Source organism: Ctenocephalides felis, unplaced genomic scaffold (genome assembly GCF_003426905.1).
Source record: "Ctenocephalides felis isolate EL2017-DRISC unplaced genomic scaffold, ASM342690v1 CF-g0.4_SCAFFOLD_01886, whole genome shotgun sequence".
Classification (NCBI taxonomy): domain Eukaryota; kingdom Metazoa; phylum Arthropoda; class Insecta; order Siphonaptera; family Pulicidae; genus Ctenocephalides; species Ctenocephalides felis.
Window position 1 is genome coordinate 185,114,268 of NW_020538040.1, and position 25,832 is coordinate 185,140,099.

A 25,832-nucleotide genomic window follows, 5' to 3' on the forward strand; every position below is an offset into this window, starting at 1 on the left:
TTTCCAGTGAGAATTATTTTTATCATTTAGTCATACATAATTGTAAATATCATTTTAAATTAGTATGTATCATTTTAAATTAGTTGATATCATTTTAAATTAGTAAATACCATTTTAAATTAGTGTATCATTTTAAATTAGCAAATTGTCTAGTGTACTACTTGATTCAAGAATTTTATTTGAAAAATGAGTTTGCCATAGCTTTTATTTGAATGTAGCAATAAAAATGTTGTTAAATCATAATTGCGCATATATTCATTGTGATATAATTATATTTTGGTACATTAGATGGAATAAAGCATTTTGTAATTCATTTTTAAATAAATTCATAAAAGAGCATGTACATACCCAAGATTTTTATAGGATTATCAGAAATGATTAATTTTTGATAAATTGAGGCAGGTTTTTCATGATTGATACATCTTTGAATAACATTGTATAATATTAAGTAAAATAAATTTGTACATTCAAATATGTACAACTATTTTAATTGTATTTTGAAATATTAATTTATTTGTCTATTTTTATACCAGCACTGTATATTTACTGTTAAAATTGAGTATTAATTGGAACACAGATATTAGAACAAATTATTTATTTCTCAAATTCATTACATTATCTTTGAATATGAAACATTAAAGACTTATTGGATCAGAATGAGTTTTTTTAACTCTATGAGGAATATATAATACAACTTCACTGGATTTTTTTTTAAGTCTAAAAACATTCACTGACGTAAATTATTACATTTTAATAACATTGTCCATATATGCACACATTTGGCTCTGCCTATAAACAATAATCAAAAGATTCCAATTATACACAATAGTTATCACTCCATTTTACCCTGTGTAAGTCTGTGTAGATCGGAGTAGAAACAGTAATTTATTAGACATAAGAACATCAGTTTAGAACACTTATTGTATAAAGATTTATCAAAAACCACCATATCCTATATCAGGTTTAATACGGTCGAACATATTAGGCAAATAACTAGGCGCAGGCGGCGCCTGCGTGTGGCCGCCGTAAGCCGTATTATAATATGGATAGTTTGAGCCTGGTACGTGGATCGAAGACGGAGGGACGTGCGGCGCGACGTGCCCGTAGCCGGCGTACTGCTGGCCGTAGGGATATAGTGGCGTCACCGGCACTGGAACATGAGAATCCATATACGAAGGTGTTCCCATCAAGTTACCGTACGGAGGAATACTCGAATTCAATGGACTGTAATTCGACGACAGGCTACTAACGGAAAACGAGTTCGATGGGACGGGTAGGTTGCCGTATCCGGCGCTACTCATAGCGTAATTTGAAGCTGGATAGTGGCTGATGGAAGGTGTTGAACTGTTCATTGATGAGCTAACTGGATATGCACTAGGTATATATTGATCATTATTTTCATTATTATTTAAAGCTGTATTATGAACTACGCCTTCACCATCGGCGATACTTGGAATTTGATCTACGAGCGACTCTAAACCGGAAAGACTTTTAGAAGTGACGTCTTGCAATTTGTATTCCGATGATGGTTCCGGTCCCTGCGCCGATGCTTGGGAATAGCTTTCGTTTTCATTAGTATAGGGACGATAATTTGAATAGCTGTGTGGAATTTGCGGCGCCGAGGCCGGTGGATGCTCACTGACCGTGGATGGGGCAGGGCTGGAGAATCTGCATTCGGTCGTGTCCTCAGTCGGCATATTTGTCGGCGGATCGAAATCTGGAGGACCCAGGCTGGGGATGTTGGTGATGGCGATTCCAAGTGCTCAGATGATATTGCGGCACTAATTTCCGAAGATAGATCCGAATGAGTGAAAGATTGCGATTGTGGCTGCGGCGATTGAGTGTAGGGCTGATGCGTTATGCCCAAATTATTCATATTGGAATAGCCTACTGGTGTTCCGGGAGTTGATGAATTATTATGATGATTATTTGTGTTGATGTTCATTTGGCAAAAATTTGTAGGTGACTGCATCGGTAAGGGAGATGAAAAACATTTCATCATTGATGAATTATTTTGATCTAAGCATATATAGTTACTACTACTATCTTCAGGTTTGATCTTTTTTGGTCGACCCCTCTTCTTTTTTGGCAAATTATTGTTCGCTGATGATGCGGGTTTACGGGGCTGTGTTTGTTTAGGCGTTTCTCCTTCGACCTTAACTTTTTTGGGCCGCCCACGTTTCTTTTTACCAAGTGGATCTTTTTTTCCTAGAGAATTATTGCTAATATCTATAAAGTCTCCAGTGCAGTCGGGATATAAGTCTGTCTCTCCTTTAATATCATCACACATTTTCAGTTTTGATTCACTGAATACTATTTCTGATTCGTCTATACTTGCTACCATACCATTCAAATAATCTCGAAATTTTTTAAGTGCAGCATAGAATGGCACTTTATCTGCAGCGCGTGGAAGTTGAGCACACCTTGCGCTTGATGATGGCATAACCCACATATACTGAAACAGATAAATATACATAAAGATAAATATATATTTGGTTATAAATTAATGGAAGGAGTGACTTTAAAAATGAAAAAAAAAAACGCACAAACAATTCATTCAGTCTTCTCTCTTAATAATCAATTAATTGTTCTTGTTTTTTTTATCAAATAAATATATGTGAATTGTACAAACCGTATTAGTGCCATCGACCAGATCAGGTTGTCGTCCAAAATTGAAGTCCTTTTTTCCGGAAAACACCTCAAAAATCAATTTGCCATTGAAAACAGCAATCTTTGGTTTAAAATGTTGTAATTTCTCTAAGAGTATTTGGCTTCCTTCTTTGATTTCTTTCCGTGTTAAATCCGCACTACCTTTTGTTGCCCTTTGAACCATATTTGTGAAACCTATTCCGATTTGTAATAGTTTATAATCCTCGTCTGCGGTCATTTGCTCGGCAGTTAAGCCCGACAGGTACAGACATTTCCAAAAATGATTACCCGGTCCAGCGTAATGGTGACCTTTGTAAGCTGCAAACAGTCCTGGATTTATCCCAATCTGTTGAATAAAACGCTCTGATGATTATACTGTTGGCCGGATTAATTAAAATGCATTTAACTTACGATTATAATATCTAAATTGGGAGTTAAGTGATCGGGTAAAGTTCTTTTTGATACCTCTTCCTCTGGCATTCCATTAAACCGATCATGTTTCTTCCTCTCTTTGATGATGGGTGTTGGTCCAACAACCATTCCATCAATATCCATACTGTATTGAGTACAAATTAATCACGTCAAGAATCACTTTGAAATATAGTGAGCAATACTGCCATTAATAATAATAACAGTAAATTTTATTTCTGTTTAAACTGAAAGATTATAAACACTCAAAAAATATACCAAATAAATATAATCAAAATAATAATACGAAATTCAAAAGGCACATAATTTTTATAAGCTTAAAACTATATAATTATGTAAATTATATTAACAATGACAGAGTAAGTTAATTAGAAATTAAATTGTAAAAAGGCAATAGCTTGTGAAAAAAATGTACATTTGCGAATTATATAATATACAGTAATACCCCGCTTTGAAGCAATTAACTGAGCAAGAAGGAAACAAAAATATTGACATCGAAATATAGTGATTTCGATAAAAAGCAAGAAGAACATTCAATGGTGTTTGGAAATAGATTCTGAAATTAACCATTTCGGATTGTACAGCAGTGTTGAAACACTATCGTAGCGAAAGGATTCAAGAGCAATTTTATTTTATTTTTCAAAATTTACTTGGAGTGTTAGAAATAATTTATCCACTTTTTAACTTACTACGTTAGATGCCTTTTTGGCAAACTACTCTGATGGATCGTAGCCTTCGCGTTGACCGGGGTGTTACTTTATATATATATATATATATATATATATATATATATATATATATATATAAATGTATACCGGGGTGTTACTGCTTACCCTGTATCTTGTTTATTTTTTTTCTTCCGGCCTCGTTTTTTGGGACTAGGCATCAAGTTTTCGATGTCAACGGGGTTGCGCTGATGTGCCTGGTGCACGGGCGATATCATTTGCGAATGGTTAACGTTGTTCGCGTGAACGTCAGCCAATTCGTCGTCAACGAAGTTATAAGGGTCGTTGTTGCTGACGGGGTGCTTACATTTCACGTTTGATAAGTGGTGAGACGATGTTATATCGGCGCTCGTTTCGTAGCCATCGTCCAGTGGCTCAGCTTTCACGGATGATATTCTGAAGAGAATTAAATGTTGCATTAAATTTATTACCAGGATAGTTGTATATAGCTGTATTTTTGCTAATTAACTATGGCGCATTGGGCTGTGCATATAAATTTGTGTCGTCAGTCGAAGTAAAATGTTACTTTGAGAATATTTGTTGTTTTTAATTTTTCAAACATTGCAATATAAATAGCAATGGTCAAACATTTATGCGCATGACGAGTATACTCGCCAATACACAAATTTCTGCCACTTCTCCATGACGAGTATACTCATCAATCACGTTAACTGGTTACGAATTATACTTATAACTACAAGTATGCAAGTGTGCACCAGATACGAGGTGTGTTCAAAAAGTACCCGGAATTACTAATAATTAAATTTCGCGGGTCTGGAGTGTCCGATTGTCAAAATTTTTTTTTTATTGTGTTGGTATACATGCCACTAAAGTATGATGATGCTATATTCACTGTTTACTTTGTCTGTGGTAGTCGCTAAGGTTCGACGTGTTTTTCTGAGCTCGGCGATTTTTACAATGGAAGAATTGAAAAGTCAAAGAATTGTATTAAATTTTGCGTAAAAAATGAATAAAGTGTTGCAAGTGCAAAAATTCACCAGATATGGCTCCGTGTGACTTTTTCCTATTCCCAAAGTTGAAGGACCCATGAAGGACGGCGGTTTCCTCGATTGAAGAAAATCGCTGAGAGTGCTCAAGGACATATCAAAAAGTGAATATCAAGGGTGCTTCGAAAATTGGAAAAAACGCTGGCATAAGTGTTATATCTGGGGGGGACTACTTTGAAGGGGACCACATTAATGTAGACGAATAAAAATATTTTTTTGAAAAAACGAAAATTCCGGGTACTTTTTGAACAGACCTCGTATATATATATATATATATATATTTATTTATATATTTATATATATATATATGTGTGTGTATGTGTGTGTTTGTGTATAATGTATATATATAGCCCTGTTCGGATCAGAGATATGAACTCCAAAATAGCTCTTGAAATTGAGAGTTTCGAATTATGGTGCTGCACGACCGTCTTTGAAGGTGAAATAGAAGGACTAAAAGCCCAGGAAGAAGAAGAATGGATAGATGATTGAAAGTATGACTGAAAGGATTGTAAAGAAGAAAAATGCAGATTATTGAAATTAGAACGACTGAAGAACAAGGAAGAATGAATATGACTGATGCTTTACACAAGAGGAGAAAGGACAGGGAATTGGAAGCCGAAACTCAGGATCAAGAAGAATTTAAGCAGAAGTTTGAAAAGAAAACTGTATGAAAGTGTATAAATGTGAATAGTAGTAGTAGTAATTATATAACAATGAACAAGAAAGGGAATAAGACTTCAAAGCATCTTTATTTTCAGACAGTTCTATCATCAGTGGATCTATTATTTGGAAAGATAGCTTTAAAATCTTTACCTTCTCTTTTTACTAGATGTTATGCTCTCCAAGGTTTAAGAATTAACAATTCTTAACTCTTTCCACTTGCGAATTCCGAGATTTATATTAATTTTGCGGCGGCATCCGAGTGGAATGGGTTAATACACGCACACACACACACTGTTAAGCCGATCATACTTAATACGATTTCTCGCATCAAACGCCGGCTATGAAACAAATTGTCCCTATCCCGCATAATACGCCATGCTTATTTATCTATGTAATACGCTTACTTAAGTATAGGAAATGTTTTTGGTTTGATGCCTGGGAAATCGTCTCAAATATATGTACTCAAATTTAAGTATATATTTATATGCAATCTGGGCATTTAAATTGCCTTAAATAATTACAAAGTAAAAATATTTGTATAGCGAAACTTCAACAAAATTAAAATTCTGTAAATACAAATAAATTTAAATCGTATTTAGTAATTTCTAAATGTAATAATAATATCAAAATTAATTGTTTAATTATAAACACGAGTATTTTTAAAATAAATATTTATAGATAAATATTTAAAATAAATATTATTATTATATGGGTTTGTTAATATAAACGTATCCCTGGCAAAATTATTGAAGGTTTCAATAAATTCTTTTAAAATTAAAATAATGAAATAGTAGAGTACCAAATTATAGATTCTAAAATTTTTGTGCGGCATATACGTAATAGATCTTATTTTTTCAAATATCTTATAATTTATAATGCAAAATGGAAATCGCGAGTACGTGCAATAAAAGTCTAACAATCTCTAAAATCGTGTAATTTATTTGAATAATATATAAATTTATTATTATTAATAAATAAATTTACTAAATATAAGTGAAGCTTAAAAATTTATAATATTTCGAACCATTTATGCCACTACAAATATATTTTCACTTCACTCATCATTATAACATGGCAACAATAAAACTCACTCTGCAACACTTGTTTGATATAATTGTATGTGTGTATATATGTACCTATATGTTTATATGATTCTTTTCTGAACAAATAATCCAATAAATAATATATTTCTTTATCTATGCTAATAAATAAAAATCAATTAGTTTTTGCAGATGTTTAATTACGACGTTTCGGAACTACATACATTCCAACAACATCAGGTTTTTCTTTCAAAAATAAATTGTCAGATGGTGGAACGTTTATAGTTCCGAAACGTAATTAAACATATACTAAAAACTAATAGTTTTTTTTATTTATTGGATTAATTGTTCGGAAAAAAAATATATGAATAATTTATTGAAAAATCCTGGATTTGTATATATATATATATATGAGAATCAGTCTTCAGGGCAATACATCAATTAAAAACTTGTATGAACTTATAACATTTTTATTGTTTCCATACGTTTCGACACATTGTTTTGTGTCATCTTCAGTGGACTCTAGTTTGAAAGCACAGATAAAAATTATTAATTAAAACTAATTTATAAGAAAATTTCTTATAAATTAGTTTTAATTAATAATTTCTATCTGTGCTTTCAAACTAGAGTCCATTGAATATGGCACGAAACAATGTGTCGAAACGTATGGAAACAATAAAAATGTTTTAAAAGTCATACAAGTTTTTAATTGATGTATTGCCCTGAAGACTGATTCTCACATATCTCAACATCCAAATTATCAAAATTTTAATATATATATAGATATATAGATATATATATATATATATATATATATATATATAGTGTGTATACTCAGATATGTATTTATAATTATATATTATTATATTTTTATTAAAATTGTTATGGTGGAAAACACTATAAAAAGAAACACACATACACACACACACACATATATATATATATATATATATATATATACATATGTATGTAGGTATGTATACATACAGGTACTATATTTTCTAGAGTCTTCTAAAATGATTCTGTTAGAGTATATATGTTTACATACGTGTACATCCTTTTAGAAAAGATATTTTGCATAAAGATTGTTAAATAATGAACTGTAACAATGTAAATATCTTGAAAATCCGATATGAGCTTTTGCTTATCAGTATGTGCTATCTCAACACAATTCGGAGCAATGACATAATGACAGTTGATATAAAGCGTATAAGATAAATTGTAAACAAAGATATCTCACATTTTATAAGGATGATGCATTTGTGTGTCTAATACGGGCATGTTTTCATTTGAATTCATGCCCATTGGCATTCCTTGAACATCTTGCAGGCCTCCTCCTGGTTCCATACTAGCACCGAGAAGGGTAGCCGTTTCCCTAAATAATGTAGCAACTTGCATTGATGCTTTTACTGTAGAAATTATCACAAACCATGTACTAATTGTCACGAAACTATATCACAGACACTTTAACTAACGCAGTCACAACTTATTTTAATACATTTTGTTCCATAAAAATCCTTAACTGACAGAATACACCATCAAAACCTCACCCTATAAAAATATTCACAACTTCGTGATTGGTTCAACGAATGTTTCTGAAAAATCAATATCTTGAAAATGCTTGTATTTTTCGTGAGTGCTTTATACAGCGCAGGCATTGGCATCATCGCTTCGCACCGATCTGCGCTCTCTCACTATGGCCGCTACGAACTACGGCTACGACTGCGACTACGAACGATGCTACGTTACGGACGATGCTACGGACGCTCTACGTTTCTGCACGCCCGAATACGAATACGACTATACGAAAAACCGAACTGTCAGAACTGAACTAAACCGAGCTGAATCGTCTCGAAACGCCATTTTAACCGATTGCATTATCTTAACACGTTCGCGGACTCGAATGCTATAGCATTCATTTTCATTGTGGTGCAGCATGGCATGAATGCTATAGCATTCAAATTATCAAGTCAATTATCTTTTATAACCTTACGTTTTTGTAATTATTTTACCTGTCAAGGTAATGAATAACTGATTCTTTAGGTATTTTTGTATCATCTTATCATAATGACGTGGATGCTATAGCATTTGCATCGAGCAATGAATTTACGACAATTTCGCACAAGGTATTGTTGTGAAAAACAATCAAAGCGTCGCAAAAATTCTACATGGTACAATGGTTTACTGTGATATTTGAGATCAAAGTGAAAACACCAGTTTTTCGATTTACGAAGAAAAATGATTTCATATAAGAAGCGTAGACGGGTTTTGGAATTTTTCAGTGACACTGATTTAGATGAAGATACAGGTAAGTGTATTATTGAAATAATTGAAAATGAAAGAAATGAATTTAAAGAAGAGTTTTGTGATAGGTTTTGGACTAGGATTTATTGAATGAAAATGCACGGAAGAGTACCCCTAATTTTTCAACATCATCATCTTCTGATTTGGTGAATACTGCCAATGTCAATATTGAAAATGTGATACATAACTCAGACACGCTATGGAATGAAGATACTACAGATATTCAAGACTTTGGTTGGTCTTCAGTGGGTATAGCTAATGATGTTATAAACTGTAAAACGCCGAAGGAGATTTTCGATAAAATTTGGAATCAAATAAAAATGGATTTAATTATTTGATGCACAAATAATTATGAAAACAAATTACAAAGCTTCAAAAAAACGAATCTTGATGAAACAAAAGTATTTTTTGGGCTTTGTTTGTTGCAGTCTCCAATACTGACGCCAGAAGTTTGTTCAAACTTGCTCTATCATATTACCATCCAAATTTAGGAGATTAGAACAGCTGTTGCGTTGTTTGAACTGTGAATCCGTAGCAATAAATGACAGACTATCTAAGGATTTTAATTTTCTGAAACTTGTAAATGGTTCGTTTCAAGTCGCATATAAAGCCTAGAGAAAGTTTACCATTAGATGAGTCAATAATGCTGCAAAAAATAAGTATGGGATTAAATTCTACGAACTTTGCACATACGATGGCTATTATCTCAATGCATTCACATATAAAAGCAAAGTATCAAAGGAGAGTCATTTTTAATCTGTAGTGGATTTTGTGGTTATGAATCTATTGAAACCATATTTATCGAAAGCTATTATTTATGGATAACTACTACTACTATTATTGTATCGGACTTAGCAATAGATCAATGTTATAGCAAGGCTATGTTACGTTCCAATTTTCATATAAAATGCTACTAAATACTATCAAAATGTCATGTATTTACTGTGCGATTAGGCGTTCAAATCATCTTGCAAATCAAAATAGTTCCAATTGTTTGGATATGAAGTTCTAAAACATATCATTATAATGATAAATGCATTATGCTTAGTATATATATTATAAAGTTTTTAATTGAATGTTATCTAGTTAATAAATTACTTGTTAACTTAAAATTGTTTTCTCATTTCTTACCAATAGGTATTGCGTATACAAAATCAGTGTATTTTAAAAAGATATATAATGTAATTCAAAACAATCACACTTCATCCTACTTTATTACTATTACAAAATAAACTAATGATTTTATTTTATTTTCAGGATACAGAAAATATAGAAAACAATACTGTAAATACAAGGCACTTACAAAATGATGGAAGGAAGATAATTGAGCTTTTATTAAGGTTTGGCACAGTTATTTTCTTATTAAACTCGTTTTATTTCATGATATTTTATTTATTAGGACGGCTCACAATCAAATATTCAAGTTTTTCTTTTGTTCATGCGAAATTTAGATAAAACACTTAATAAATTCATCACAAAATTAATATAGATTTATTGATTTAAACAAAATAAATATTAACAAATAAATTATATCTTTATAACAATAAATAGTACATATATGTGTTAACTAAATAAAAACAATGGGACTTATAATATGAACTTACAATAATTCATAATTTTATAATAATATATAAATATAAAATCAAGCACAGCGAATATTTAATGACATAGATTACACGACGGTTTAAAATTAAATTTTGCTTTAAGGAGTTAGACATATATTGATAATCGTATATTTTTGCGTTCAAAAGAAAATTTGTCTTTGAAATTGTTAAAATGAACAAAGGATCAATGATTAGGATTGACTAGAAACGTTTTGTTAATCCACAAGAGCAGAATTAACACATGTATATCTTTTTTTTTCTTATCTACTATCGTTTATCTAAGTAGCGATTAATGTTACAGTTAAGTGCAATGTCTGATATGCGTTTTGGTGTTATGACATTCGTGAAAATATCTAAATGGCAGTGGTATTTTGAACTATCTTATACCATAAAAATCCTACAATTTTTCATTTATGCTACGTTTTATAAATTTTAGAATTTTTATCATCTTTATTAATCTTTTGGAGTGATGTTATAATCTGTATTTTGGTCTGTTGATGGAAGACTCAGCGAAACTGCACTGTCCAGTCTGAAAAGACATAGAGTAATTTAGTAATGGAAAAGGAAAATTTTGATATACAGGGTGTTCCAGAACTCAACGTCAAAGCGAAACGGAGGGACAGTGTTGAAAACTATGAGCTTTTAAGTACAACTTAAAAGTCAAACCGTAATTGTAATAATAGAGCTTTGGTTAACCTGTAACCGTTTAGTGGTTATTATGGTTTATTTTTATTATTTTTGTTAATTTGAACTTTGGAACCATAAATATTATTTCTAGGACCACTCTCAAAAATAATTACACGATTGCCCCAAGGTTTCCAGAATTAAGACTATTGAAATTGAAGTTGAATTATTAATTTTGTTAAATATTTCTACTTGACGTTGAGTTTTGGGACACCCCGTATAATAATAAAATTCTAGCCTTCTAGCTTCGTGTTCTAATAACATTGCGTCGATTGGCTCCTGGCTGACGTGGCGTAAGGAATCTCCCAAAGTTTGGCGCAATTGCTGCATCTCGCGGCTTGCCTTAGTGCTTCGCAGTACATACATTTGACGACGTTTTGCTTCCTGCGCTAGCTGCTCCTTCAGAAGCGATATCTGCGACAAACAGATTTTTTCATATATTTTTCATATTGGAAAATATTATATATGTTTATGCACCTGATTTTCCAGTCGTAGTATATGTTGTTTATGAGACTGCTCTCTAGATTCTAATAATCTTTCTGCTTGAGATTGTAGAACGCGATTTTTTTCTGATTTACTGTCGAATAAATGTTGTTCATCATACAAACGGCTACGCAAACGTGCCAGCTCTGCTTCCTGAAATAATAATAATATACATTTTTTATATTTATCAATAGAATCAAAACTCCTTGTCCTTTAAGTTGTTTGTTTGGTGTCTTAACCTAGTATTTTACGAGAAGGCAACTCAGGGGTTAAATATTTTCCTCTGTATAGCGATTATATTTGTATATCTATATCTACTCTAATGTCCCCGAAAATTTATTTTTACTTGAGATCATTGTTCGGACGTCTTTTCGTTTTATTATATTGGCCATGAAGTTGACAAACTTCAGGGCATTAAACTTTACACGGAATGGTTGCTACCCCAGGTCCGCTTAACAACATGTAAATAACCAATAAAAATTATTATATCTTCTTTCATTATAACTTAGTAAGAAATCAGTGATTGTAATTAGAACTGCAACAGTCCACAGCTACAAGGGTTAAATTATAACCCAACAACCTGAATTATTGAAGGAGAGTTTTAATAAATTCTATAACTACGTAACAAAACTACAATCATATTTGAAATATATGATCTAAAGTGAAAATCTGGTATCTTACAGCTTGATACCGAGATCGCCTAAATTGAAAAACCTCGAGTAGAACCAGGTACTAAGGATTGCCAACTCATGTTCTTTACCATAACTCCAAGACGAGTACAATAATTATATCTCATATCATTTTATATTTGAATAGTGTTAGTTAGAATATTGTCTATTACTATATGTATTATTACCTTTTCGGCAAGCTGTGCCTCCAGTTTTCTAATTTTTTGGCGAAGTTCTCTATTTTCTTGGTTGAGATAATTATGATCTAAGTGGGAAGATGCGTCTCGGGCGCTCGAAATTTCTTTTTGCTGCTTAGACTCTGAGTGTTTTCTATTTAATGAACCATACTGGTATGTATCTTGCTGTGGAATATTGCGTTCCAGATTTAACTTTTCTGACTCTAATTGCCGAATCTGGTAATGATTAAAATTAAATATCACAAATATCAGTATCACTTCATATAACAAATATTTAAAAAAAATATGTTTTATGACCTATATTTTCAACTTTTACCTTATCGCTTAACGATTCAACTTTTCCTCGGAGTTCGCTGCGTTCTTTTTGATTAGAAATTAATTGTCTTTGTAGTTCATCATCTCTTCCATGGTTTTGTGAATCTCCCCAACTTGCTAATCGCAATTGAGACTCTAAAGCGCCCCTGTAAAAAGGAATATATGAATCACTATTTGATCAAGATACTTACATCAGATATTACATAGGTGTACTAATAAATCATTTCATGCTTATATCACCAAATTATATTATTAAAAAATAAAAATAAATTATACAAGCATCCAACATGTGTTGGTTCAGAAGTGTTTCTTTGGAACCTAAATAGGTATATGTGTATATACTTTACTTTTGAACTTCATTATTGGCAAGATCAGTCTGGAGCCGTTGTAGTTGCTCATTTTGAACTTGTACTGTGCGACGCAATTCAGCACAATTCTGCTGTGCAATATCCAATCTTTCACTGCAAACGCGTTTTTCATTCTCAGCTACATGAAGGGCCTTTTGAAGCTAGAAAGTTTAAATGAAAACAATGATATGATCAATAAACTGGATTTAGGTGTCTGCAGAATACCTGTTTAAGTTTATCGGTAAAAGCATGAGAATTAGCACTATGGGCCTTCTGGGCAGATTGCAATGAGTTCAGCTCAGCTCGTAATTCAGCTTCAGAGCCTGCAGCACGGTCAAGCGAGATATTTAGCTGTTCGATGGTCACTTTAAGAGAGCCGCAGCGCTCTTCCAATGCGCTCACAGTACACGATTGGATGTCCACACGTTCTTGCAACTTCTACTCAAACAAAAACCAATCGCATGCATTGTAATATAATGAAATAAAATGATTATATTTGTATGTTATACGAGAAGCTGTTACCTGTATTATGGCTTCGCGTTCTTGAACCATCATTTGTAGACGCTGAACATCACCTTCGTGGGCAACTTTTTGGAGCTCAAGTTTGCTAGAACGCTGTTCGCAACGTGCAAATTCATCTTGTAAATGTCTGTGCTCGGTTTCCAAACGGGCGAGTGCTGCGCGGCATTTTTCCAAACGTTCCTAATTCATAATAGAGATTAAAATATTATTGTCTATAATTTCTATATTAGCGTGGTTTTGTTTTTCTCGATATTTTATTACCTCGCTCAGTCCTTTTTCTTCTTTGCAACTGCTGATAGCTAGTTCTAAAGACGTCAGTTTTTCTCTCATAGCGTTGAGTTCTTCAGTTTTATCTTGTAACGCCGCGGTCTGCATATACAAACAAAAACAAATTATCGTTAAGTTATAAAATAATATTCTGATATTATTAGTCAACTGAAGAGGTCAAAATAAAAAAAGAAATCTGATTAGAATCTACTCGTTATTTTGTAAGTGTTAAGTGATTTCACCTGTGTGTTCAATTCTGCAGATTTCTGTCCCAACTGGGCTTCAATGCTACCCTTTTCATTTTGAACGTTGCGTAAGTTTTGTAGCATTTTCTTCATTTTTTCATCCGTTTTATTTTGTTGCTCATTTGCTTCATTCAATTGTGCTCTTGCTTGAGATATTTGAGCTTTGAAATCATCCTACAATTTCAAACAAAAACAAAAAACATCAATACTTGCAAATATTAATGTTTAATATAATCAATTATTAAACCTACCCTTTCTCGCTCGATTTGTGCCACCTGGTGCATGAGTGAACGCACACCTCTTCGGACGAGCTCAGGATCCACATCTATTATTTCATTAGAAACTGCTGCTGCATGTTGTCCAGCTCGTGATTCGTGACCTCCAGTGCGCGCAGGACTCCAGCGTCTGGTTGGGCTCAGAAGACGATAAGGCAAGTTTACTGATCCATCCAGCTGGATGCCAGCGATTCGACGTAAAGTGCATCCGACTGAACTTAGTTTCTGCTCCACCTGATAATGGAAATATGATCGTGTATAATTTGGCAATGTTTGAAAAAATGCATATTTGAATTTTATGTGATCATACTTCTTTTTTAGTAGCTTCTGATTGTGTGAGTTGACTGTCCAGCGCGCGCACTCTACCTTCGGCTCCGCCTAATCTTGCCTGCAAATATTATTTTAAATTAGAAAACGCAATAAATAATTGAATTTAAAGAAAATTTCTGTATTTTAAATTTAACTTGGGTATTTAATGATAAAAGTAACGCAAGTTTTAACACGCACTAGAAGTATTGCAAAATTTAGTATGGTACAAACTAACTTCACCAGTTTTGTATTTATTACCTTAAGTTCTTGTATTTGTTGCGTAGCATCTGCAAGACAAACTTCTAAATTATGCTTTTGATCATCAAGTCTTTTTTCTCTACCACGCGATTCTTCTAGCCGACTTAACAATTCTTGTTCTCTGCAATGCCAGCGTCCTTCCTCATGACCAAGTCTTGCACGAGCCCTGCATAACTCCTGGCGCGTCGATTCCAAATTATTATCCAACTCCGACATCTAAAAATTATAGACGATCGTACTAACTCAAGATGATATTTAATAAATATATTTACCTGGTTCTTGAGTTGATGCAACTCATGTTGTACTCTTTCCCTTTCCTCAGATTCGTTATTGAGTCTGAAATGAAGTACATATTCATTTCTCATTCTACTCAGGCCAAAATGCTTATTATGTTACCCACCTGGCTTGAAGTTCCTTTTCTTCTGCTTGCTTTTGACTATTGTCGCCAGCTGCTTTGACTAATTCGTTTTGTGCATTTGTTAGTTGTTGTGCTGTCTGAATCTGCAGACGTTCAGATTCCCGTAATGAAGTCTGCAGTTTAACTTTCTCTAGTTCCAATTGATTTCGCGTCTCTTCCAAACTGGATAATTTTTGCATAGATTCTTCAAGGCTACGACTTTGTTCCCTGCGTTCGGTTTCATTTCTCTTGATCGCCTCCCGGAGTTCTCTGTTAGAAGATCCGTATTTATCTCTCTCCACGTTACTTTCGGCCAATTGACGTCTGGTATCCGTAAGATCCTTGCGTACGGAATCAGTCGCATTTTCGGCTACAATTTATTAATAGAAATATAGATATATTTTGTTTTTTAGTTAGGCACTCATGGTAACATAAGTAATAATTGAATTGTTTTACCTTCTTTTAATTTTCTAATTGTGTCTTGTAACTGACTCGATATTGATTCAGATTTGTCTTCGCATAGACTTAATTGCAATTTCAAATCTTCGGCAACTCGTTGTGTCATATCTCGTTCTTGTTTAATTTCATTCATTACACCTTCTAATCGTATGTATTCCTCTGATGCCTTATTTCTGAAAACAATAATATGGCATGTTACAGAGTATGTTCTTTTATATTATTGTTCTTCTATATACCTATTTTCTTCCATCTTAGTCTTAAGTTTGCTGATTTCATCACGTAATTGATTAGCAGCATTTCTATCATGTTCTGCCTTAACAGCTGCTTCCCTCACTGCGCGTTCCAGAGCTTGTTTTTCAGCTTCTAATTCTCGTTTCAAATTATCTAATTTCTCCAATAAAGCTTGCTGGTCATGATGCGCTAATAAAAATTTAGTATAATTAATTTTATGCCATACTATCGTTTTAAGAATCAATATTTCAAACAAGTAGTACCTATTAGAAGAGCTTGTTGTTTATCATTTTCTGATCGTAAGAGTTCTTCTTCATGCTGCTGATTCAAAGCGTCAATATGATTCTGCAGAGATCCGATCCGTAATTGTAATTGATCTATTTCACTATTTTTCTCATTAGATAATGATTGTAAAGATGCTTGCATACGTTTCTCGAGTGCTTCTCGCACTTGTTCCTAAAATAAATAGTATGTTATACCCATGCTTTAGTATAAACGATTGTAATTAAAAAATCTGTTTTTGCCTTTTCTTCCTTTAACTTCTTGCAATTGTTTTCATTGCCCTTTTTCAAATTTTGAATTGTTTGTTGGTATTCAGCCTGTTGATCACCTAATTGTTTTGATAGATTATGTTTCATTTCTTGGGAACGCCGCTCACAATTTTCCAAATCACGAGTTAAGCGAGTCACCAAGCCTAAAAATGATTTTTCAACACAATAATGTAATTCGAGTACAGCTTTATATTCAATTTTATTATACCTTTCATTGCTTCATGTTTAAGAAGTAATTCTTGCAGATCCTTCTCTAATTGAGCTCGTTTCATGTCATTTTCTTCCAAATGGGTATTAGCATCAAATAGTGTTGCCTCTAAAATTTCTTTCTCTGATCGCAATGCGGCTAATTGTTCATTCAAACGATGCATTTCTTTTTCATTAGCTTCGATAGTAACCTGTACGATAAATCATTTTTTTCTGTACACGTGAGGATAGTGATTTTTTCCATATAACACTGTATTAGTAAATAATACCAATATACGTGGAATTTTGCCAATAAATAAAATCTTATCTATTTACCAGTTTATCTTCATTTTCTTTCACTAGATCCTCCAAGTTCCTATTGACACGACTATTTGTTTCATTCGCTTGCTCAAGTCTTTGTTGAATTCGCATTAAATCTTCTCCTAAAGATTCCCGTTTGCGTGTCATGATCACCAATTGATTATTCAACTCACTACGATCTCTTACAGATTGAGCTAACTCTTGATCTAACTGAAAAATATATTATCATCTATTTTTCGGTTTTCATTAACTTAAAGTACTAACCTTTTCTTTTTCGTTTTCAAGGAATTTATACTTCTCATGAAGCGACAGCTTGCTCGATTCTATTTCCAGTCTAGATTGTTCAGCAGCTAAAAGCTCTTTTCGAAGTGACTTAAGATCGTTTTGTTGATCAGAGCAATAAGATTGCATGCTATTGTATTCATCTTTGAGCTAGAAAAAGTGCAATTTAATTAAATTATTATAAAATGATTTTTAATAATATTTGCAGTATTTCTACCGTTTTTATTTGCTCATTAAGTTTATTTTTTTCTTGATCTAAATCGCTCGCGGAATGTTTGCTTTTTTCCAAACACTCTTTAAGATCTGCGTTTTCCATTATGGTTCGTTCCAGTTCCATTTCCAAATCACCTGATTAAAAACATAAAGAGTTTTTTATTTTTGTTCACAAAATCCACGTATTCCGCAGCTCAAATACCAACCTTTTGCTTTTTCAATGTGAGCAATTAAGGAATCTGATTCGAGTCTTTGTTGTTCTAACATATCCCTAGATAAGTATACATTACTCAATTCTTCTCTTAGAGTCAAAAGTTCTTCTTTAAGTCGACTTGATCTTTCTTCTTCGTGTCTATAGGCAAACATTGCGATTACATTTTAATACCAATTTAAAAAAATATCTACCACAAATGCAATACCTTAAATTGAGTTCACTATTATTCGCTTCGTGGCTAACTCTATCTAATTCATTTTGAATATCTCGTTTCTGTTCTTCTAGTACATCGACTAGTTTTTGTAATTTACTGTTGCTCTTCTGTTGCTTCTCGTAGTCATTATTCAGATTTTCTATCTATATTTTTAATAAATACAAGAATGAGCTATAATTGTTATTGTATTCGACTATTACTGTTTTAGCGTTATATAATTTTGAAAGCATTCACCATCGCTGTCATTTCAATTTTGCTGCGTTCCAAAGCAGCCTTATCAGCCCGTGCTACATCGGCGTTCTTTAGAAGCATGTCGCGCTCCTGCATCATACTAGTTTTCTGGGCCTCAAATGCGTCAAGCTGAGCCCGTAATTCTGTTACTCGTGAGTTCAGCGCCACTCTGGAACTCTCGCTTTGTTCGTGTTGCTTTTTCAGGGCGTTCAGAGCTTCGCGAGAAGCGTGTAACTTGATCTGTAAAGTAATTATAAATCGACAGTATTACATTCCTGCCAGCGCGATATCAATCTATATGTAATTGTATATGTACCTGTAACTCATGTATGAGTAACTGATATTTGTGTAATGCGGCCTGCACGGCTGATATAGTCCCCTCCGCAAAGGCTGGGCGAGTGGAACCAGGCCCTCCTCGTTTCGGAGATCTAAAAATATAATTCTTAGCGATGTACGCAACATGTATTAATAATAATGTTATATATTAATTTGCCCACCTTTGTGTTATCGAAACGTTTTGGGATAGATGCATATGTGCAGGCTGTGCTGGAGCTTCTGCGTCCTGCAAAACGGCATGGGCGATATCGCGTAACGCATCCTGCAGCAATTCTACTTCAGCATGCACTCGCGATGCCTGACCAACCGCGTGTTCAGACTCCGCGCAACGTTCTTCCTGCTCACAAAAATATATAACAAATAAAAACATCAGAAAACTATTATTGATAACTGCAAATGTGTTCACTGACCATCGTCTGAAGGTCGCGAAGGAGTTGCTGTATACGAGCTTCCTTCTGAGCAACATCGGCAAGCACAGCCTCATGTTGGGTAGCTAGAACAGTATATCGAGCGCGCTGGTCACAAAGCTGAGAAGAATCTGCTTTTAGTGCCTGCGCGCCCGATTGGGCAATGGCTTGCGCCTCAGCAACTGCTGCGCAAGCTGATTGCATGTCTCGACCAGCCTGAGATATTTCCCCACGTAGACTTGATAAATCACGTTTAGTTGCGGCCTAAAAAAATATTTCGATTTTTGATATAATAATTTCTAACGAAAAAATGAAAAATTGTTATATAAATATTATCACGTCATTTAGTACCTCCATGTCGTTAAATGACCTTTTAACAGAAACCGCATAACGCCATAGACCCAATAATCGACTGTGTTCGGTGTTACAGTATTCATTGAAAGCCTGCCAAATAAATAATAGTTAATACAGAAAATCAAGAAATTCTTGTTTGTGTTTTTAAAATACCACTTCCTCCTCTTTCCATTCATCTTCCTTAATTGCCATTTCTTCGCGTAGGCATTCCCAATCTGCAGTAAGTTTTTGCAAATCAGCTGTTAACACTTCGTTACTTCTGTTACTTTCTTCTAGCTGCTCTCGCAATGCCGCATTTTGTCGTGCCAGGCGCTCGCAACTTTTTTGCAAAAATGGAATACGTAAATATGTGCAAAAGTTAATGAAGTTATTTGTGATCAAAATTTAAATATTTCACCAACGTGGCAAAAGTTTTTTAAGATAAAGCTTCAACGTATCTATAATTTAACAAAAAAAATAAAAAGTATTTACTTTCGTTTTTCTTCATCAAGCCGCCGCAAAGCCGTTTCAAGGTCTTGTACTCTCTCGGATTTGGTATCACGTAAATGTTGTTGCGCTTGCTCCATGGCTGCACTTGGTGCAGGAAGTGGAATAGCTGAAGAACGCGACTTCAAACCAGAACATGGCGCAATGCCATCGGTCTCTGCTAAGCCTTCTAATTCCGCACATCTCTGCTTATATTGCAAAACCTTGAATAGAAAGTGAAACAATTTAAAGCCAAAATTTTATTTTGTTCTAGTTAAACAGATTGTTTAGTTAAAGGAAAAATAAGTACCACATTTTTAAGAGCAGTCAATTTTAATAAATATCTACTCTTAAAATATCATTTTGTGCATATATTATCATATTAAAGGTTTTTTTTTGTTTATTTTACGAATATAAACGAATTACAAAATCGAGATCTGCAAGATGAAATTTTTCGTACCTTAGCTTGTAGACGACTAACAAGTGCAGCTTGATGCTGTTGGGCCTGTCGATACGTGTCCAGGCGCCTACGGTAGGCTGCTGCCTCGTCATGTAGCCTATGGCGGAGCTCATGGTTGGTGCGCAAAAGCGGGACTGAAATCGGGTCCTCATCTTCGTCCAAGCACGTATCCATCTTTGGAGCTGAATACTTGAAACATACAACATACAAATAACATATTGATCGTGGAATCATCATCATATATATATATATATATATATATTGATATAATTTTCTTTACATCTGAACGTGTGGCGGGTCTTGATCTGCTCGATGGCCGTCTGGAAAAGGGCCGCCTCGGCGGGGTGCTCAGGGCGGTCGAGTCCGCGTGCTCGTTCGAGTCACCGGCACGCTCGCGAGATGTGCGAGGGGTCAAGCTCGCACTGTCATCGCGAGCACTAGATGTCTAGGGGAAAAAAATCTTTTTGCTTAAAAACTCTTAATACAAAAATTGCTATTTTTATCATTCAAGAGAACGATTCATTTACTTTCTTCTAATCTTGAACAAGTCATGTTCATATTTTTTTTTTGAATACAGTAGAACTCCAATTATCCGAATTAATGGGGACCGGGACCCATTCGGATAATCAAATATTCGGATAATCGGAGTTTTTTTTTTAAAATTGCCATTGGACAGAAAAAAAGTTACGTTTTGATATTGCACTATTTTTTTATTGAATTAAATGAAAGAAACATGACATTTTCACATGTTTTAAATATAAATAAAATGTACTTAAACGAGTTAAAAAAAAATGTACAAGTTTAGAAATAAACATCATTGTTTTGTAAACATCTCCGTCAAATCAAAACAAACAATGTGCCTACACTGGCTTTGCTGGTGGAAAAATAATAGCGCACTTAGACTTTTTTTGGACAATTTTTTTCTGGAAGTGATTCGGATAATCGGCGATTCGGATAGTCGGAGTTCGGATAATTGGAGTTCTACTGTATTTTTTAACAGCAATCAGAACCTTACGTCCTATGAGCTTTTGGGCTGAAATTTCTCCTCACTTCGTATTCTTAGATGGTAACCCAATGGTTAATCCATCCATTTTTGATGATTTTTATTATTAGAATTAATCTAATAGGGCTGACTTTTTATTGGTGCAGCAATGCCGGGCAAGGGCTATTTTCACTTGGAAACATATTGCTATCTATATTTCCAAGTAAAAATCGTTGTCACTGCTGCCTGACAACAGGCTGCTCGAAGTGTGTATCGAACCCGGGACCTCTGATTCAGGTCCCGTTGCTCTTAACCGCTTACCTACGGGCGAGCCCATGCTCATAATTGCAAGTTGAATCTTACATCAACCCAATTTTCGTAAATCACAATGAATGGAAGGTATGAATTTTAATGAAGGAATGTTTTGTTATACAATCTCATCAATATTTCTAAATATAAACATTACTCGACTTTATTGATGGCTATTTATAGGCGATAAAGTCATCGCTCTCGGAGGTGAATTAAATTGAAGTGTATCTTGAAATGCTAGAGTTTGCGTATCAATATTGCGATTAGGAGGTTGAACCGTTCCTATAATTTCGCCGTATGATCCGTGATATCAGTCTGTTGTGCAGTCGATACGGACACAGAATGGTACCGCAACATTATCGGCGGGGAGGTAAATAAGTTAACGTTGAGTTTATTCGTGACCGCTTAGCATCTCCGACCAACCCTCTTACCACTGTCGCGATCAATATGCAGAATACGATTCTTAAATCTTCAACTTTGATTAAAACTTTAAATGTAAGTGAACCTACAAACTTACATTTAATGAATGCCAATAGAGCAATGAGGTGTAGTAACTGAACGTTATTCGACCAATTACTACACATATTGCCTTGAAAGTTATAATTGAAAACTACTGTGTCGTTTTTTGTTCGTTTATTCGTTTTTATTCAAATAACTTCATTAGTAAATGAAGCAACAGTTAAAACTTTGCATTGATAAATCGAGTTCGAAAATGATATTTGAAATTATTTTTTTTGTGTTTTTTTATGGTATGCTGAAACAAAATGAAATCAAATTGTTGAGCATGTGGGAAAAAATAGTGCTTCTCATGGAATGGATTAGATTACAATCTGTTGCATAAATGGTAGTTTTTAATATAATCAATTTATTATTGATATGCATAATTATCATTATACAAAGTCGAATCTCTAATCTGACAAAAATTATACATTATAATTTTTATACACTTTGAAATTATCTGAAGTATATTTTCATATTTTATCTAATTGTAAGATGAGTAGATTAATGTAGAATTATATTTTATTACACTATATTTTAAAACTTAAAAAATGCGTTGTTTGACAATCAAAAAAGATTCATATTAATTATATTAAAATGTACAATTATATAGATAATTATAATAATAATAAAAGGTGTTTGAGAATGTCGAGATAAAGTGAGTGGGTTCATTGGAACACATCATTTTGGCGTGTAAAAATTGTGAAGTAAAAAAATAAACATTCTAAATTAAAAAATTTATTAAATTTATAAATTTTTAGTTGGATTCAGCAATAAATAAATACATAATTTGAATAAAATTATATAGAATTAGACATGATAAAAAATTCCGGAGAACGATAAAATGTTTCTCGAAATTAATATAATATCAATAATTCAAATAATTTTATTATCTAAATTTAATCAAATAAATATTTATAATTTGTAACCGATTACAAAAATAATTCATATTAAAGCCAAACATTCGAATTATTTATCATTTTACAACTTTGTACAATACATGCATGTTTAGGTGTGTGTATATATATTAGAGTGGTTCTAAATATGGATATCTTTGAGTTTTTTTGCTTATAGGGGCTTAAATGTTTCTAAAATATTAAAACAAATCTGAAAGCTTTAGATTTTATTTAGATTAACTTTAAGATAGTCTGCACTCCAACCAAAGTCATATAAAACTAGTGGGGCGCATGGCATCGTGCCTTAAGGCAAATTGCTGGAACTTCCCGTACAAAAAATTATTATTTTATTAAAAACGATTAACATTTTTGAAAAAATTTTACTTCGAAAAAATTAGATTTTTGAGAAACTATAAATTCGACAAAAATTTACTTTTTTTTGAAAAAAAATTGTTTGAAAAAAAAAGTTTTCTTTATTTCGCCTTCGCCAAAAACTAATCAGCACGTCTCCTTATCAGTACGAATCGGATGTTTTTTAAATTATTTAAATCGGTTGATCGGTGTTCCCGAAATCGTCGCCGAAAATTTGTATCTGCACACACATACATCCATTTTTTCTAAGGTATTAAATATAAAATATAAAAACCTTTAAAACGTCGAGAAATGCAAAAATTTTAATTTTCGATTTTTTGCGATTACTATAACTTACCCTACGGGAAGTTAAAAATAATAAATAATTTAAATAAAAAACAATGACGAAATAACGGAATGATAAAAAAACAATGGCGCAATGAAAATGTTTTCTTATAAAAAATTACGCTCATTTTCCTTTTTTCAGTTTTATTACCAATAACAAGTATATACATTACCAGAAGTAATTTTGCATTTTGTAATATATCCGCATTTTCAACAGATTTCAACAGATAATGTTGAATCGACTGAACTTTTCACTCAAAATTGTAAGACAACAAACCACGTGCTCGACAAATCCCGAGCTTAACAAACTAACTCATGTTAATAAAATTAGAACCTTACACGAGAACTTCTCTTCATTCCGATTATAAGGATGTTATGATTATCGGTGACACGACTTCTTGCACGAGATCTCGATCGGTGACTCTTGAGAAGAGATCGGTTGTGGCTTTGGTTTTGACTTGTATGATACTGTTCGTGATTTGATTTCGCCTCAGGGTAGATACTCGTAGCGGTTATAAGATCAACGGAAAGAGCGTCGGCGCGCGCACCGATGCCCTCCCAGATGCGACAACCGCCACTTTGCCGGAAAGCGATCGGCGACGGCGGTTTACCGTTCACGTCCGCGATGTCTCGCGAGCCTCCTTCCGCAGGACCAACGATCGGCGTTCGGCTACCCGCCTCGACATTCCTTAGCTCATCGATACGACAAAGCTCATCATCGCACAGGCACCGCATTATTAACTATTTATCTTCACGTTTATATTCAGATGCTACGAAATATCTCGAGTCGCAACTTCCTTATTTCTTAACTAACCTAACCGGATTTTATCAGATAAGTACTTATCATGGGATAAATATTGTCTCTACAAATTTAATAGGTCACTGAGTTGTCACAAATTGATAAAATATACAAACGTATCTTGAGAATAGGGTAGAGCGGGGCTAGTTGAACATAGGGGCAAGTTGAGCAATCGAAATATCTCGAAAACTATTTACCGTCCGTTTAGGCATTACATGGCGGAAAGATAGAGGTTTGGAAGAAATAAACATCCCGCGATCGCTAGTGGCCGCTGGACAAATGAGTGAGGCTCACGGGCGTTTTGTTTATTTTGAGACCAACAAGTAAAAAAGTAACTCATCACGAGTTTTCTTCTGGTTTAATCAAATGTTATTTCTACTTATTCAGGTAACTGTTATTCTTCCATATAATTATAGTGCTTTTAATATGCACAGAGATTCTGGATATAATTCTCACGATTTTTTTAATAAACTCACTTTTATTTTGAAATTCCGAGTTGGGGTTAGTTGAGCATAGTTGCTAAACTTGTTCTGTCACTAAGACAATTACCATTAACTTCCACAAATTAATTATTATTTTTAAGATTTTAGCTAAGTCTATGAGTAATGATATAAAGAAATTAATGATTTTAAACAAAAATACTGAATATAATGGTAAAATAATTTCTAAGATACAATATTGTTTTGTTGATTCTACTTTTCGTTAATAATTCAAAGCAATTTACTATAAGTTTTGTTTTCTCTGTCAATAAAGACTATAAATATAGAACTAGTTATTAAAAACTTATTTTATTTCATCACTAATCGACATTGAATATGATTTCATTATACTTTCTTAGTGCTCAACTTGCCCCACCTATGGGGTACATTGAGCATACTTGACATTTTGCATTTAAACAGCTGTAGCTTTAAAATTTTACTTATTACCAAAAAATAGTATTAACACTTTTGTTAAGCGATAAACAACAAATCCATTAAGCCGTATAGCAATTTATTGAGGAGCTACATCCGTTTAAGTAAAAATTTGCTCAACTAGCTCCGCCCTACCCTAGGGTAGAGTAGGGCTTAAAGGTCCGCGGGTAAAAAGGTCCACCACCGATATCCCAAAAACAAATAAAGTTAAAAATTTTAATAAAGAAAAAGATGTATAAACAGGCATCTCATTAATTCCTACGACGTCGCTATCGAGAGAAAAATGGCGATGCTTGAAAATCCATAACAAAAGCGTTTTCTTTCGTTGTTAGTTTTTTTAGTTGCGAGCACTGTTCTTTAGTTTACGAGATCTTAATATAGCTTTTAGGTATACGTTATGTAATATACGTTTATAAAATTTGATTATCT

At 33.4% G+C, this 25,832-nt stretch overlaps 1 protein-coding gene and 1 pseudogene across 1 annotated transcript; both read right to left on the reverse strand.

Annotated features, from left to right (window-relative positions):
- Nucleotides 1-935: 935 nt before the first annotated feature.
- On the reverse strand, nucleotides 936-7,911 carry LOC113376384 (annotated as a pseudogene).
- A 2,963-nt stretch (nucleotides 7,912-10,874) lies between these two features.
- Nucleotides 10,875-24,428, reverse strand: LOC113376385 (rootletin-like). Its single transcript, XM_026616292.1, has 35 exons — nucleotides 24,033-24,428; nucleotides 20,593-20,757; nucleotides 20,313-20,501; nucleotides 19,859-20,076; nucleotides 19,541-19,706; nucleotides 19,385-19,477; nucleotides 19,037-19,297; nucleotides 18,788-18,963; nucleotides 18,607-18,718; nucleotides 18,294-18,530; nucleotides 18,051-18,202; nucleotides 17,838-17,983; nucleotides 17,636-17,766; nucleotides 17,397-17,568; nucleotides 17,152-17,342; nucleotides 16,838-17,027; nucleotides 16,603-16,772; nucleotides 16,342-16,534; nucleotides 16,084-16,267; nucleotides 15,845-16,020; nucleotides 15,392-15,758; nucleotides 15,264-15,327; nucleotides 14,992-15,207; nucleotides 14,735-14,812; nucleotides 14,401-14,658; nucleotides 14,147-14,323; nucleotides 13,899-14,006; nucleotides 13,638-13,817; nucleotides 13,341-13,553; nucleotides 13,116-13,276; nucleotides 12,770-12,914; nucleotides 12,445-12,669; nucleotides 11,583-11,741; nucleotides 11,320-11,519; nucleotides 10,875-10,950 (listed from the first exon to the last, which is right to left on the reverse strand). The coding sequence occupies exons 1-35, from the start codon at nucleotides 24,426-24,428 to the stop codon at nucleotides 10,875-10,877; spliced, it is 6,345 nt and encodes a 2,114-aa protein (XP_026472077.1).
- Nucleotides 24,429-25,832: the final 1,404 nt, after the last annotated feature.

Excerpts from the sequence above, each read along its gene's own strand:
- LOC113376385 (XM_026616292.1), bottom strand. The coding sequence starts at position 24,428 with ATGCGGTGCCTGTGCGATGATGAGCTTTGTCGTATCGATGAGCTAAGG. Across the intron at positions 19,478-19,540 it reads AATGGAAAGAGGAGGAAGTG|GCTTTCAATGAATACTGTAA; the intron begins GTATTTTAAAAA and ends TTTATTTGGCAG. Across the intron at positions 14,813-14,991 it reads AACAAATACAAGAACTTAAG|GCAAGATTAGGCGGAGCCGA; the intron begins GTAATAAATACA and ends TAATATTTGCAG.